The sequence below is a fragment of the Paralichthys olivaceus genome, chromosome 4 (assembly GCF_024713975.1).
Source record: "Paralichthys olivaceus isolate ysfri-2021 chromosome 4, ASM2471397v2, whole genome shotgun sequence".
NCBI lineage: Eukaryota > Metazoa > Chordata > Actinopteri > Pleuronectiformes > Paralichthyidae > Paralichthys > Paralichthys olivaceus.
The window spans coordinates 11932646-11945250 of NC_091096.1; the positions used below are offsets into that span (position 1 = coordinate 11932646).

Sequence of the window (12605 nt, forward strand, 5' to 3'; positions counted from 1 at the left end):
TTCTCTCACACAGTTTTAATTATTTCTAGCACGACAAAAAAATGGTTTCATAGACAAAAACCAGCTCGTAAAAACTCAAGATTGAGGCTTTGACCCTCCGTTCAAACATCACGGAAGAAACACTGAATGCTTTAAGTCACCACTAGCTCATGTATTACAACCTACTGTTACCACTCAGATGCTGAAAAATGCCGGTACATGTTTCTATTAGTATCTCTCAGCTCTGGACTGAATGCTAATGTTCATATACAGTATTTATTCTTTAAAAGGTCTTCTGAATGACTTATGTTAATTTAACGTACTGTATCCTACTTATTCCACTTAGCTTTTTATATCATGCTGTGCCAATATTGTATATATTGCATTAATTTAAGGCAATTATGTCATTTAAATTTTGTTTATTTCTGTACTTCAGTGATGTGGCGACCGCCGAATTGTTCTGCCTGCTGATGTCTACTTTGTGTGTGAGTCTTAATGAAAACCTGTTGATGGATATGTGGTTTGTTTTTGTGGCAGAGGGAGAATGAGGTCCAGATTTAAATAAATTAAACACCACAGTATGAGGGAGTCTTCTGATTCATTAATAATTACATGCAGATGTGATTTCCCCACATGGAGTCAGTTTTTTTTTCATATCCTAACAATATGAACCCTTTTGTAAAATGGGTGTAGAAAATGATTTAAATGTGGCATCAGTCAATTATAAGTAGACCACAGTGAGAGGGGTTCCACCGAAACTAATGTAAGAGACGACAGATTGTATTTGTAAGACTCGATCTTTTGTGTTGAAGCTGATGCTGGTTATGTAATACTTGACGAGAAATCCCCCACATTTTTCACTAATCAGTATCTTCTGTGGGAGTGGACTACATTGCTGGGGAAGTGAGTGCCCATGACCGTGCCACAGATTCACTGGTTATCCTATGGGGTAGATACTGACCACTGTAAACACACCCAATAATCCTGCCGTTCTGGAGAAGATCTGACCCACTCGTCTAGCCATCACAATCTGACCCTAATTAAAGTTGTTCTGATCGTTATGTCTGCCTGTTTTTCCTGCTTCAAACACCTCATCCTCAATGAAGTGACTGTTCACTCGCTGCCCAACACATCCTGACCTTTGACAGGTGCCAAGGAGATAATCAATGTCACTGACTTCCCCTCTCAGTGGTTTTAATCTTGTAATTTACCTGTAGCTTTTTTACTGAATCAGATGAACAAAGCATTTATATTAAATGACAAATATGTACAGGTACTGTATATTAATGGCATATTAATTATAAGGCTGTCGCCAATTTAAAGATCTGTGCTGATAAGAACAGACAACTTACATTTTCCCCTCATACATCATAAATGTCTTATTTATTGCTTAGTATAATGTATGGCAGACACAACTGGATCAACTAGTGATGATCTGTGATAGTTATAAGTGAAATGTGTGATCACCCTCAGTTCCCTATGGCTAGTAGTGTTCCTTACATTATAGAAAAATAATAAATCATTCAATGTGGACTCTTAAGCCCCATTTGACATCACAGTTGAGTTTTCTTATTGCAACTCTTTAGATTTCCTTCTGATCTTCTGAAAGTTTTTATTGCTATATCTCATCCGCATGTAAAGAAAAGACAATTGATACTCAACCAGATGTTTCCTTTAGATTAACATCTGTATGAATCTGTTCGTTCTTCCAGTGAAGTTGGATCCTATAACAGCCACAGCTTTTGGAGAAACTGACACCTCTTTGTGTACATACCAAAAAACATTATTGCTAAGAAGTTGAAGCGTACAACATAATCACTATTAAAGGTACACTTCTAGTACATGAGTGCTTCACTCTTGTCCTGACAATTATACTTTCATATAGAACTGGCCAAATTCATTAACTTAAAGCTGCTAATATTAGCATTAGCATTTTCTGACTGAACAATATAGGTCTGGATTCAAAATTCACATTCAATACATTTTGTTAATAGTGCAGAAGACCTTGTCAAACAATATCTTCATTAACTGCTGGTTGCAGGCTTTATATTGACACGTTGAGCAGCTTTACTTGCAAATTAATAGTATACACTTAATTTGGATTAGTTTATTCAAACTGTGTTTTATCAAAAAGGGAATCACTATGGTATTTTGCATAGTAATGTTGGATATCAGCACATCAACTATCAGCAGCTCCAGTTTACAAATATTAGAATCTGTGTCCTATTGTTTGAGTGAAATCTACCTAAAAATAAAGCATGTTTATACAGACCTGTGTTATATGTACTCATTTGGCCTAACACTGGACAGGTTCCAACTAGAGCACAAACTAATCAGTAACATCGACGTGTTCCTCTTTACTCTGTTTCGGTGATAAAAACAACTTTCCACTTGACAGACAAGACTGTAAATCTGACAGTACCTATTAAATTTGATATTGGAAAAAACTAAATCTATACTATAAGTATGCAATTCTATTTGGCTCAAAGAAGTCCTGACTACACAGCTGATACTCCAGCAACAGTGCTTCCAAATTTGCAACTAAAACTCTCAATGGATCCAAATACATGTGAATGAAGCAATTTGTCAGCGCCACCTAGCTGTAGTAGTGTATAAACTGAGTAAATCCTGGTTCATCTGACCTGGTCCATGAAGGCATCAGTCCAAGCATGATAACTCTGGAGTTCAGTCTCCTAACAGAACATGTGACGGACATGCACATGGCTCTGCTGAACGAAAGGTGCATACTCTATATGTCATTTTCATCCCCTCATGTTCTTGCTGATCTCTTCTGTCATTCTTCGCTGTATGGCAGGCTAATAAAGCAAACGTGTCTATAGAAATACAGTGTGTAAAATTATATTAAAAAAATAAATTCAGTCTATTGCTTGCTGAGTCAGTGAAAGGTCACAGGTGAGAGTTACGAGTCACACCAGTCTCTTTCGGACTCTCAGAAACGTGCAACGACTTTAATGTCGAGGCCACCAGCTCCACCTGAACCTGCTGCAGAACCCTGAGCCTGGTTTGATCCCTGGCCCACCTGGATATGGTTGAGGCCGTTGCTGAAGCTGGCACACAGCAGATTGGTGGAGTCATTTGGGGCCAGAGCAACCAGTGGACCAGCACCATCCAGAGACAGCGTCCCTAAACAAACTGAACAGAAGACGGCAGAAGGAGGGCGGGAGGAGAGTCGGTGTAAAAATGACCTAACAGTGTCTGCATCTGTGCTCATATGTATGTTTTCATTCATCTCTGTTTGTACATGTTCTCATCCATTAGTGGCTCTTACCTGCTGTGTTCTGATCCCAGATTTTGATGGAGCTGTCATGGGAGGATGTTGCAATCTGAGCGGTGCCACCAGGAGGCGTAGGTAGAAAAACACATGAGGCTGTGGTTTGGAGGTGGCCTCTGTACTCCACAACCTTACAGCCAGGCTGCCGCAGGTCCCAGAGCTAATAACACAGACACAACTCCACTGAGAATAAATCATCGTGTTAGAAGTTTCTGAAAATATCTACGAAACAGTGGATACATTCACACAGTCAACTTTTAATGGACAGGTGAGTTACCTGAAATCAGATCTCATCATATTACTAAATATGCATAGAACTGAAAAAACATTAAAAAAATTATACTTGCCATAAAATAACAATAAAATTGAAGATTATAAAGAACTTTTAGTGATCTCTTGGTTCCCACATGAGGAGAAATATAATGTAGTAGTCAGGAGTGGGGCATTCAATGTTCAACCGAATTCTTGTTGTGAATCTAAACAATGAAAGACTAATTGTCAACGTGTGTAAAACACAATGATTTTTGATGGGTTTTACATTTATACAGGTGCTCTTGTACCAGATAAACTTTGCCATGTGTCGCTCTCTTGTTTCTTGAAGCTACCACAAGATACAGATTGGACAGGAAACTGATTTAATGGGATACAAGCTACAAGTTATGGGAGTCATAATTTATGGGAGACCATCTGCCCAAGTCCAAAGAACTGATATTGATTGAGTAGCTCCAGGCTTTTACACCAAACAAACATGTTTATTGATCCTGTTAGCATTTGTGTAGTACTGAATCAATTAAACCCAGACATTATTTAACCTACAGGCAGACTCAACTACACCCACCATGTGTAGATCTACACCTGTACATCAAGAAGCACACCAACACTTCCTGTGGCCTCACCGTGGCTTCACAGCCCTGCCCTCCAAAGCCGTTGCTGCTCGACACCAGATAGTTCCCGTTGGGAGAGACGTCACAGTGGGTCTGGATGTACTGCTTGGCTGGAAACGTATTGGTCACCTGCCAGGCACGGCTGTCCCACACCCTGCACACATACACAGTCAAGTCATTACTGTAAGAATAACACAGAAAACGTAGCATGTGCAGTGGGCAGCCGACTGGGTTCAGTGACGTCATCTCGATAACACCCTGTCTTTTGGCAACTATTCATATCCCATAGAGTCTTCTGCTTCTCAACAGATGGTGTGTATAACAGCTACGCTTGTGCAATCAGGGTGCTAGAGGAGTCGCTTCTGTATCAAGGACAATTAAACAAAATTAAAATACAAGGTGGATTTATTTGTACATATCAGGATTATTATCTAAATCATTTTCATATTAACATTTACTAACTCATCAGACTGTGCATTTTGTGTTCTTTGCATTAGTTGAGTAGCCCACCTTGGTGAGTTCCTCATTGCACCACAACTCAGGAGTAACGTTACGTATGGTTTCTGTTTTCGTCATGTATGATGTGGCATGGTATAGGTTGAAGTGTGTTTAAATTCAATCAATGACATTTGCCTTTTTCTCTCTCAACCAAGACACACGTACCCAAACTCTTACAAACTGTTGTATCAAATATTTCTTATGTACCTTATGGTCTTATCCTCAGAAGTCTGGACTACAGAGGAGCTGGATGGCACCCAACACACATGAGTCACCTGGACAGAAGGGAGAGGAAAGTGGAAAATATTAAACCCTACAGGGCTTGAACAAGGGAGGTAGAAGTCAGATTGCTTGGCTTATTGATTTGATTCTTTTTCTTACATGCTCACGTACACAGCTATGGGCGCTCCAGAATGTTTGAAACAAACAAGTACAAGGATTTGTGCGCACATACTATTGTTCTCACCAGGTTTCTAGAGATGTTGTGTCTCTGTTCACATTTTGCAGATTCTATGTCCCACAGGCACATCCAGTTGTCACGAGAACCGGTGCATAGCTTTCTCCCATCTACAAGCCACAACACAAACAGTTCCATATGTTTGGATCAGTTATCTGAAATGAATGTCAGCATGCATCTCATTAATGCATCAACTGCATTCAACAACTCAAACAAAGGTTCTTGAACTATTCTCAGGAAATCAATGTCATTTCAAATAGAGGTACCTGCTTTCTTCACAAAGAAAACATCTGAAAGAATAAAGATAGAGTCCAAATAAAGTTGATGATCAATAAAAGACTTATCATCGCTTCAGGGGCAGGGCCAGGGAGCACTACCCCTAGCTGAAATGCCCCTTTCCACTTATAACTAACTTATAAACAGTGCTAAGAAAAATATGGCAATTTGTTAAGAATTTTAATGAAGTGCACATGGCACAATTTTCTTAATATATTCAAGATGATGCTTTGCTCAAAGCTATAGAGCTAACAGTAAACAGTAACCCCCCTTTTATCACTGTTTCATCTCAAATTACTGTCAATCTAAAACCAGGGTGCCTGTTCATGAAAATCTTTCAGTTTCCGCATGTTTGGAATTTTCATCAAAAACTTCACCTGGAGTTTTGCTTTTGCACTTTTTAACATTTGGTGCTACAATGACTGGCAGCCAATACAAAGAGAAATATTTAACCAAGTCTGCAAATGATTCTGTTCTCTGCAAGAGGGAATGTGCCGTTGATGTCTGTGTTCTTCTTTTTGTGTTTTATATTCATGAATTGTCCTCAGAGAGTTGTCTGTTCTCAAACCAGCTATAATGCACAAACTGAGAGGCACTGGTGTTAATAGTAAGATGTGTTGTGGGACAAAGAAGTGTGTGTTGTGGTTTTTGTGTGTGTGTGTGTGTGTGTGTACGTGTGTGTTTGTACCAGGGCTGATAGCTAGTCCGTTGACCACCAACTCATGCCCACAGAATTCCTGAATAGGTTCATCCCCCTGGTTTAGGTCCCACATCAGAACAGTTTTGTCCCGTGAGGCACTAAAGATCCATGTACTTCCTGGATAACACACCACCTGGCAGATTGACAGAGGATACGTACATGGACAGGAGAGGTGTAACCACTCTGTACAGCATCATAACCATCAGTTTGAGCACAAAAAGTATTGACGTTACCTTGGTAACCTCTCTGTTGTGACCCTGGAAGGACTGACACATCCGGCCTTGTTTCCAGTCATACACCACCACAGCCTACAGGAACAGACACACACACACATGCATGAACTCAAACAAAAGCACACTAATTAGAACATGTTAGGATTAAATTGTCCACCTGCAATTCACAACACAACACTCATAGGTACTATTGTCTAAAATGGCCTGTCATACTTCTACTTTTATGTCGTCTAAAACAGTACTTTTCTTGCATTAGGCATCTTAATGAACTGTGAGTATTTTAAAACCATTGTAAAGTCACTTGAAACTTTGTAAAGCGCAGCATACAATTATTGGCTAGTTATTGATCAACATTGTGATTAAAAATTTAAATAGTTTTAAAAATGATGTGCTACTAATTCATATGTTTACCCTTTACCTGATCGCTGCCGCCAGAAACACACAGATCTGGGCTGAGATTCGTGACAGTGCTGATGGATCCTTGATGGGCAGGTTCATACTGCACCACCTGACTGTCAAAGTTATTATCTGCCTTCTCCCCCTCAGATGCCCTGCACACAAAAAACAACAATACACAACTGAAACATTTATATGTTCCTATACTGACATGTAAGATGACTGATAAAATGTCTCCTCTTCATTATTAATGCTGTTAAAAGAAAGCAGTATCTCTGTATTATCACCACATAATGTTTCACCCCAGACTGCACTGTCCTGCTCAAGATTAAATAATAAATAATTTTGCCAACCAAATATTGCAGTGAACATAGCAGCATCTTTAATGATACTTTATTTATTTGTTCAACAGTGAACAGACTTTGTATTGAAATCTGGTTATAAATGGTGTGTAGTTCAAACAAGGACACAGAAAGTGTTTATAGTAATAAACATGAGTCACCTGTAGAGATCAGACCGCTTGCGAAACTTGCTCTGTAGTTTCCCCATGACTGCCTAGGAACCTACAGCCACACTTACACACAGGCACAAGGAAAGACATGGTATCAAACTGTTGCACTGTCTCAAAGGAACAGTTAAAGGCAATCCTGTATAAATCTAGGGATATACCAAATTCTAAGGCCTTGCATATAATATACTGGTCACTTATACTTCCTTACATAACTGTTTGGCGCTATGGGGTTGAACTTGTAAACTGCTATAAATAGTCTAACAACAAAAAAGAGCCACACCTATTATTAATGAGGCTGGATACTATAATCATACAAATGTACTGTTTCTAAATTCCCAAAGTGAGAGTAAATATGATCTGTGAGGTATTTTTATAAGTTTACTGTACAGAAAGGCACAAAGGGATTCAATTGAGATGTGTCTCTATTGTTGGGAAGAAATTGTGAAACAATGCCAGTATAAATGAAAAAAAATGTCTTTGTATGTTTCTGGAGGGAGCTTAATTGAGGCAGGGTAAGTTCATTTGATTAAAAATATAGGCAGGCATATATAAGCATTTGGTTTCTGCCAGAGCCTTTTCAGGCAATATATAATGTGAAGACCATTTACACTTTGTTTACACTGTTTATATTGTTTTTACATATTGTGTGTATGATGATAACTGAAAATAATCAATAATCAATGTATTCGGATTATTACCTTTCCTGTTCTTTACATTTTGAGAGAGAGATAGACAGATAATAATAATATAAGTATATAATAAGTCTCATCACCAGAACTACTACAAAGCTGTCACTGTAAAGAAGTATGTGCTAATGGAGATAGTGACAATACAGATATTTTAAGTATAACGTGATTGAAAGACACAAGATTTAAAAATAAATAACGGAAGCTTTACAGAGTTGTGCAAATGTGCATTAGACTAACATAGCCTGAAAAATCACAGCAGATGTAAGTGTATTAAAAAAAGGTGAAAACAGTGACTAGAGATATAAAAAGTAAAGAATAAAGATGAGCACAGGCAGTAATGGTGACAGTCTTACAGTTCAAGCTCCTCTACACACATCGGACACGCAACTGAATCTGCGGTGTCTTACTACAAAACATCTAAAGACAGGCCAGGACGAGGTGAGATTAAACCACGCGTTCCCACGCAAACACCGCTTTATCACGCACACGCGCAGCGGAGCTCCTCCCCCATCAGACAGCCCGGTGGAACTTCTCAAACAAACCACAGGAAGCAGAGGACTTCAATCCTATTAGAGCGGCATCATTACCGTCACAGGGAATTAGTCAGACACCTGCCATGGACGGCAGCGGCGGACATTGTGTAACAAACACGGGTTTTCACCAGGTTTTCACCGGAGTCACTGACGGTGGATACAGGTCGACGACTCCCAGTTTACACACTCCACTGTGGGGGAGAGTGGTTTCTTACCTCGCACCGGCAGGCGTGGTCCCTGTGCGTGATGCTGAGGACGGCTGGCTAACTCGCTAGCATGCTAACTAATCTGTGTCCGTCATGCCGGTGCGTTAGCAGCGACCGACCGAGGGAGGACACGCGACAAAACTTGGTCGAGTCGTCGCCCCAACGACCGAGAAGCGGCTCCCGCAGACGGCCATGCCACTAAGTTACCCTGTGCGGGGGAAAGTGCACGAGAAAGTCTCGCACTCCACTACAACACAACCATTCTTCTCTGTCTGTCGCTCTATCACTTGCTCTCTCTCTCTCTCTCTATCTCTTGCTCGGTCTCCCCCCCTCTCCCTCTTCCTCCCCCCCTCTCTCTCTCTCCGTAGCGACCAGAGAGCGACGCTTTCCCGTATCCAGGCGAGGACCGTGTCACGTGATCCAGGGAAGGAAGTAGTTGAAAGTGTCTTCTCTTAAAAAATAAAAGTCTGATTTACTATTTAGGTGTGGTGCATTCTTCATATATAAAGTTCCGTAATCAAATCTACATATACATAAACTATACCTGCACCTACACTGGCATCTACACCCATTGCAAAATTAAGCTGCTCTATTAAACCTCTCTGCAACTTTGTCTCTATAGAACTGTATTAGTGATCAAACCATTGACTGTAGAGATAAGGATTAAACACACAGAAACACATGGGACTCATATGAAGACTTGTGAAACCACATGTACCAAATTGCACACACTTATCAGTCCCCTAAATATGCCTATTTCTTTTTCATCAAGATCCATGAACAAGATTATACACCATCAATTGACAGGTTAACATGTTACCAACTTGTGGCTGTGTGTCTCCACAGACAACTGGTGGTTTGCCCTTCATTACAGGCACAGGTTGAATGGCTCCCCAAGCTATAAAACTAGGGCGAGTCAGGCAGGTCCCTGGACAGCTAACATTAATTCTGTCGGAACAATTAACAGGTTTTTTTTCCTTGACAAATTTTCATGCACTTCATTATAGCTCTGATTTATTTGTTTTTTTGCCTGTTTGGTGGCTCAGAAGAGATCAGACCAGACTTGGCTGAATGTAAACAAACACATAACTTACAATTAAGCACTGAGTCACTGACATGTCCCCATTTAAACGGCCTAAGTGGGCCACTTAGTTAGGTTTCAATCAACACTGCTCAATAGCTATGTGAGATGACCTTGACCTCAACATCCAGTGGCTGAACACACTTGTGTCAAATCAAACCTTCTACCAAACATTTCCCACAAATGTGTTTTATTTGCAGGTTGCTTTGCTTTCACCCTCTGTCCATAGAAACCACCTTAATGGGGTTTAGAGACACTGCCTTTGTACAGACAGAGGATTTGTGAATCATCAATAAAAGTTGGGACATCCATAGAAAATTGTTTGCGTCAACTTTCAGGCTTCATTTACTTCCACTGCTACAGGAACATTGTGAGTTTAGCAACTTCAAAAACATTTGATAAGTGGTGGATTTGTAAAATCTATTAGTTTCATTGAATACTATGGTACATTTTTCATCAACAAGTGCAGTTGATGACTATAACAATAACGTCCTAAAACAACTGAGTGTGTAAGTAAAGACAGTTGTTTGGTTGTGGACAAGACAGCACAAAGCAAAATCACTCATAATACTAATGGCACAGGCATGAACAGTGGGGATGATCATAATGGATCAGCTGTGGACACGTGATTCAGCCTCTAACATCCATCCACTTATCATTTCATCAATCCGCAAGTGTGTGGGCCTATTGGAAGATTAATGTGAACAACAACTGCTGTATAACTCTCCAGTTTGTTGAAGGCAAATGGCACAAATGATAAGCATGCAACAATTACAATTTGACCACAGATAGCGTACGGATGTGGGCCACTTCAGGCAATGATGCAGCACTTATGGCCTTTTTGTGGCCCACACAAAATTGAAGTGAGCCTAAAGTTACCCACTTGCAAAATAGCAATTGTGGCCAGAATACCCCAAGACAACCATGACCCTTTTTAACACTGTGCTCTTGGAGAAGTTTAATCTGGATGTGAATTTAAAGTGGCCCATGTGATAAATGATAAATATGGAACCAAATGGCTCAAAACAAATTTGGGATCTGGCAAACAGGAGCGGGCTGCCCAGGTGCTATCATCACATCCTGTTTGCGATGAGTGGCATGTGGGCCAGATCTGGGCCAAAACTATTTTTGGTATTAATATGTATTAGACGTTTGTTATATCGCTATTGATGAAATTCATACAATGATAATTATTGCTCATATTTTATTGTCCAGCCCAGATTAAAACCTCAAAATAAGTTTGAACTCACACTCTATTCTGACTCTCTGAGAACACAGATCTGGTCTTGTGTTCACATAGAGAAAAAGAGAAACTAAGTGCAGTGTCGTTTTTAAATCACATCCCAGCCACTGATCACAGAGATACGAGTTCAGTCTATTCACACACATTTTCTATTCCACAGGTTGGGGCTGAAATACTTTGAGGCGTTTGCTTTGACGTGACACTCCCCCACACCCACCCACCTCCCCCTGGTCGATGGGAGTCCGACGTCAGCCCCGGAGGAGTGGATGGCCAGTGTAATAAAAACACACGAAGAGAATTGAGGAAAAGCAGAAGATTGTCCGGAGAGAGAGAGAAAGCAGCAGCAACACGGGGTCTGGATCTCTTTCCTCCTCCTGAGCCACGGACGTCAACGCCTCTCGTTGTTTGTTCAACATTTGGGGCGATGTGGGATATTTTCCGCCGCCGTGTCGACAGCGGGCTCCGGCTGGAAGGCTGAGTGTTACGCGTGGCTTTCTTCTGGAGCAGAGATAACAGTATAACAGCCTATAGCGGATTGGAGTGAAAGTCCGCCATATTCTGCCTCACCACGCCCGGGAGTCGAGCCGCTGGGAATATGAGCGGACTGCTTTCTTCACGCGTCCCCGCTCATCCGCGACGCTAACTCGGACACAACGCGGGGGATTTTCGCCCCTTGAAGAGACATTGAAACAACATCGAGGGACTTTGTTTTTAAAGAGCAGGGCTGGTGGTGGTGGTGCTCGGCTGATCGGATGGCAGTGCCCCTAACGAGATCACACGGAGGATGCGTCTTTAGAGGATCTGTTGATCATATTGAGAGGTTAAAGCAGATTATCACCAATTAAGATCCGACAGATATTTGGCTCACACCGACCCGGACTGCGCCGCTTGTCGGGAAGAGGAGGCCCCGGAAAGCGAAGCGAAACTGGTGGAGGGAGCTTCGATCATAATAATTGATAAAACAGCTTTACATTTTATTTTTTAGCCCACAATCTGTGCTGCGTCCAGGCTCCTTTACGAGGGGCGTCCACGCGTTGTTCCACCAGACGCAGGCCTGTATATGTGGACGTTATCCGGCATCCACAGGCCTCCTGGATGTGTGTTTAGAAAACCAGAGTGGGCTGAGATCTGGATGAATCAGTGATCAAACAAGCGAAAAGTGCGTGTTTTTAAAAAGCAGAAAGAAGGAGAAGATGACCCTGGAGTCCATAATGGCGTGTTGCCTCAGCGAGGAGGCGAAGGAAGCCCGTCGGATCAACGACGAGATCGAGAGGCAGCTCCGCCGGGACAAGAGGGACGCGCGCCGGGAACTGAAACTGTTGCTCCTCGGTAAGCTCCGCACGGAGGAACACGGGGAGGGGAGAGAGGAGCGCTGCAAAGCCCAAATTCCTCCCAGAAAAAGAATGCCTTTGACGGGTAGGGGTGGGGGTTTACAAATGGGGTTTCCCACCTGTGTGAAGTTTGGGAGTGGAGGGCTGGTGTTTTGAAATGTTTCCGCACAGATTGTCAGGTCTGTGTGTGTGTGTGTGTGTGTGTGTGTGTGTGTGTGTGTGTGTCAGTGTGTTTAAACCACTTGATTTGAATAACAGTGTTGAGGAAAACAAATGCTCATCCGTCTCTGGGCCTC

General features: G+C 41.5%; 2 protein-coding genes across 3 annotated transcripts in view; one reads left to right on the forward strand and one right to left on the reverse strand.

Moving 5' to 3' along the window:
* wdr31 (WD repeat domain 31) overlaps positions 1-12605 on the reverse strand; it is a 13641-nt gene continuing 1036 nt past the window's right edge. The window contains exons 1-10 of one of the 2 annotated variants that reach the window (XM_020100973.2): positions 8664-9076; positions 7218-7289; positions 6738-6870; positions 6320-6394; positions 6075-6219; positions 5120-5220; positions 4861-4928; positions 4168-4309; positions 3269-3431; positions 1-3132 (exon numbers count right to left, since the gene is read on the reverse strand). In XM_020100973.2, coding sequence (XP_019956532.2) covers positions 2930-3132; positions 3269-3431; positions 4168-4309; positions 4861-4928; positions 5120-5220; positions 6075-6219; positions 6320-6394; positions 6738-6870; positions 7218-7264 — 1077 coding nt within the window. In that variant the 5' untranslated portion in view covers positions 7265-7289; positions 8664-9076 and the 3' untranslated portion in view covers positions 1-2929. Of the gene's footprint in view, positions 3133-3268; positions 3432-4167; positions 4310-4860; positions 4929-5119; positions 5221-6074; positions 6220-6319; positions 6395-6737; positions 6871-7217; positions 7290-8663; positions 9077-12605 lie in introns of those variants that run through there. The other variant, XM_069523683.1, reaches the window with a different exon arrangement.
* Positions 11158-12605, forward strand: part of LOC109638174 (guanine nucleotide-binding protein G(q) subunit alpha) — a 19165-nt gene continuing 17717 nt past the window's right edge. The window contains exon 1 of the mRNA XM_020101025.2: positions 11158-12307. Within this exon, the coding sequence (XP_019956584.1) occupies positions 12172-12307 (136 nt within the window). The 5' untranslated portion in view covers positions 11158-12171. The remainder of the gene's footprint in view (positions 12308-12605) is intronic.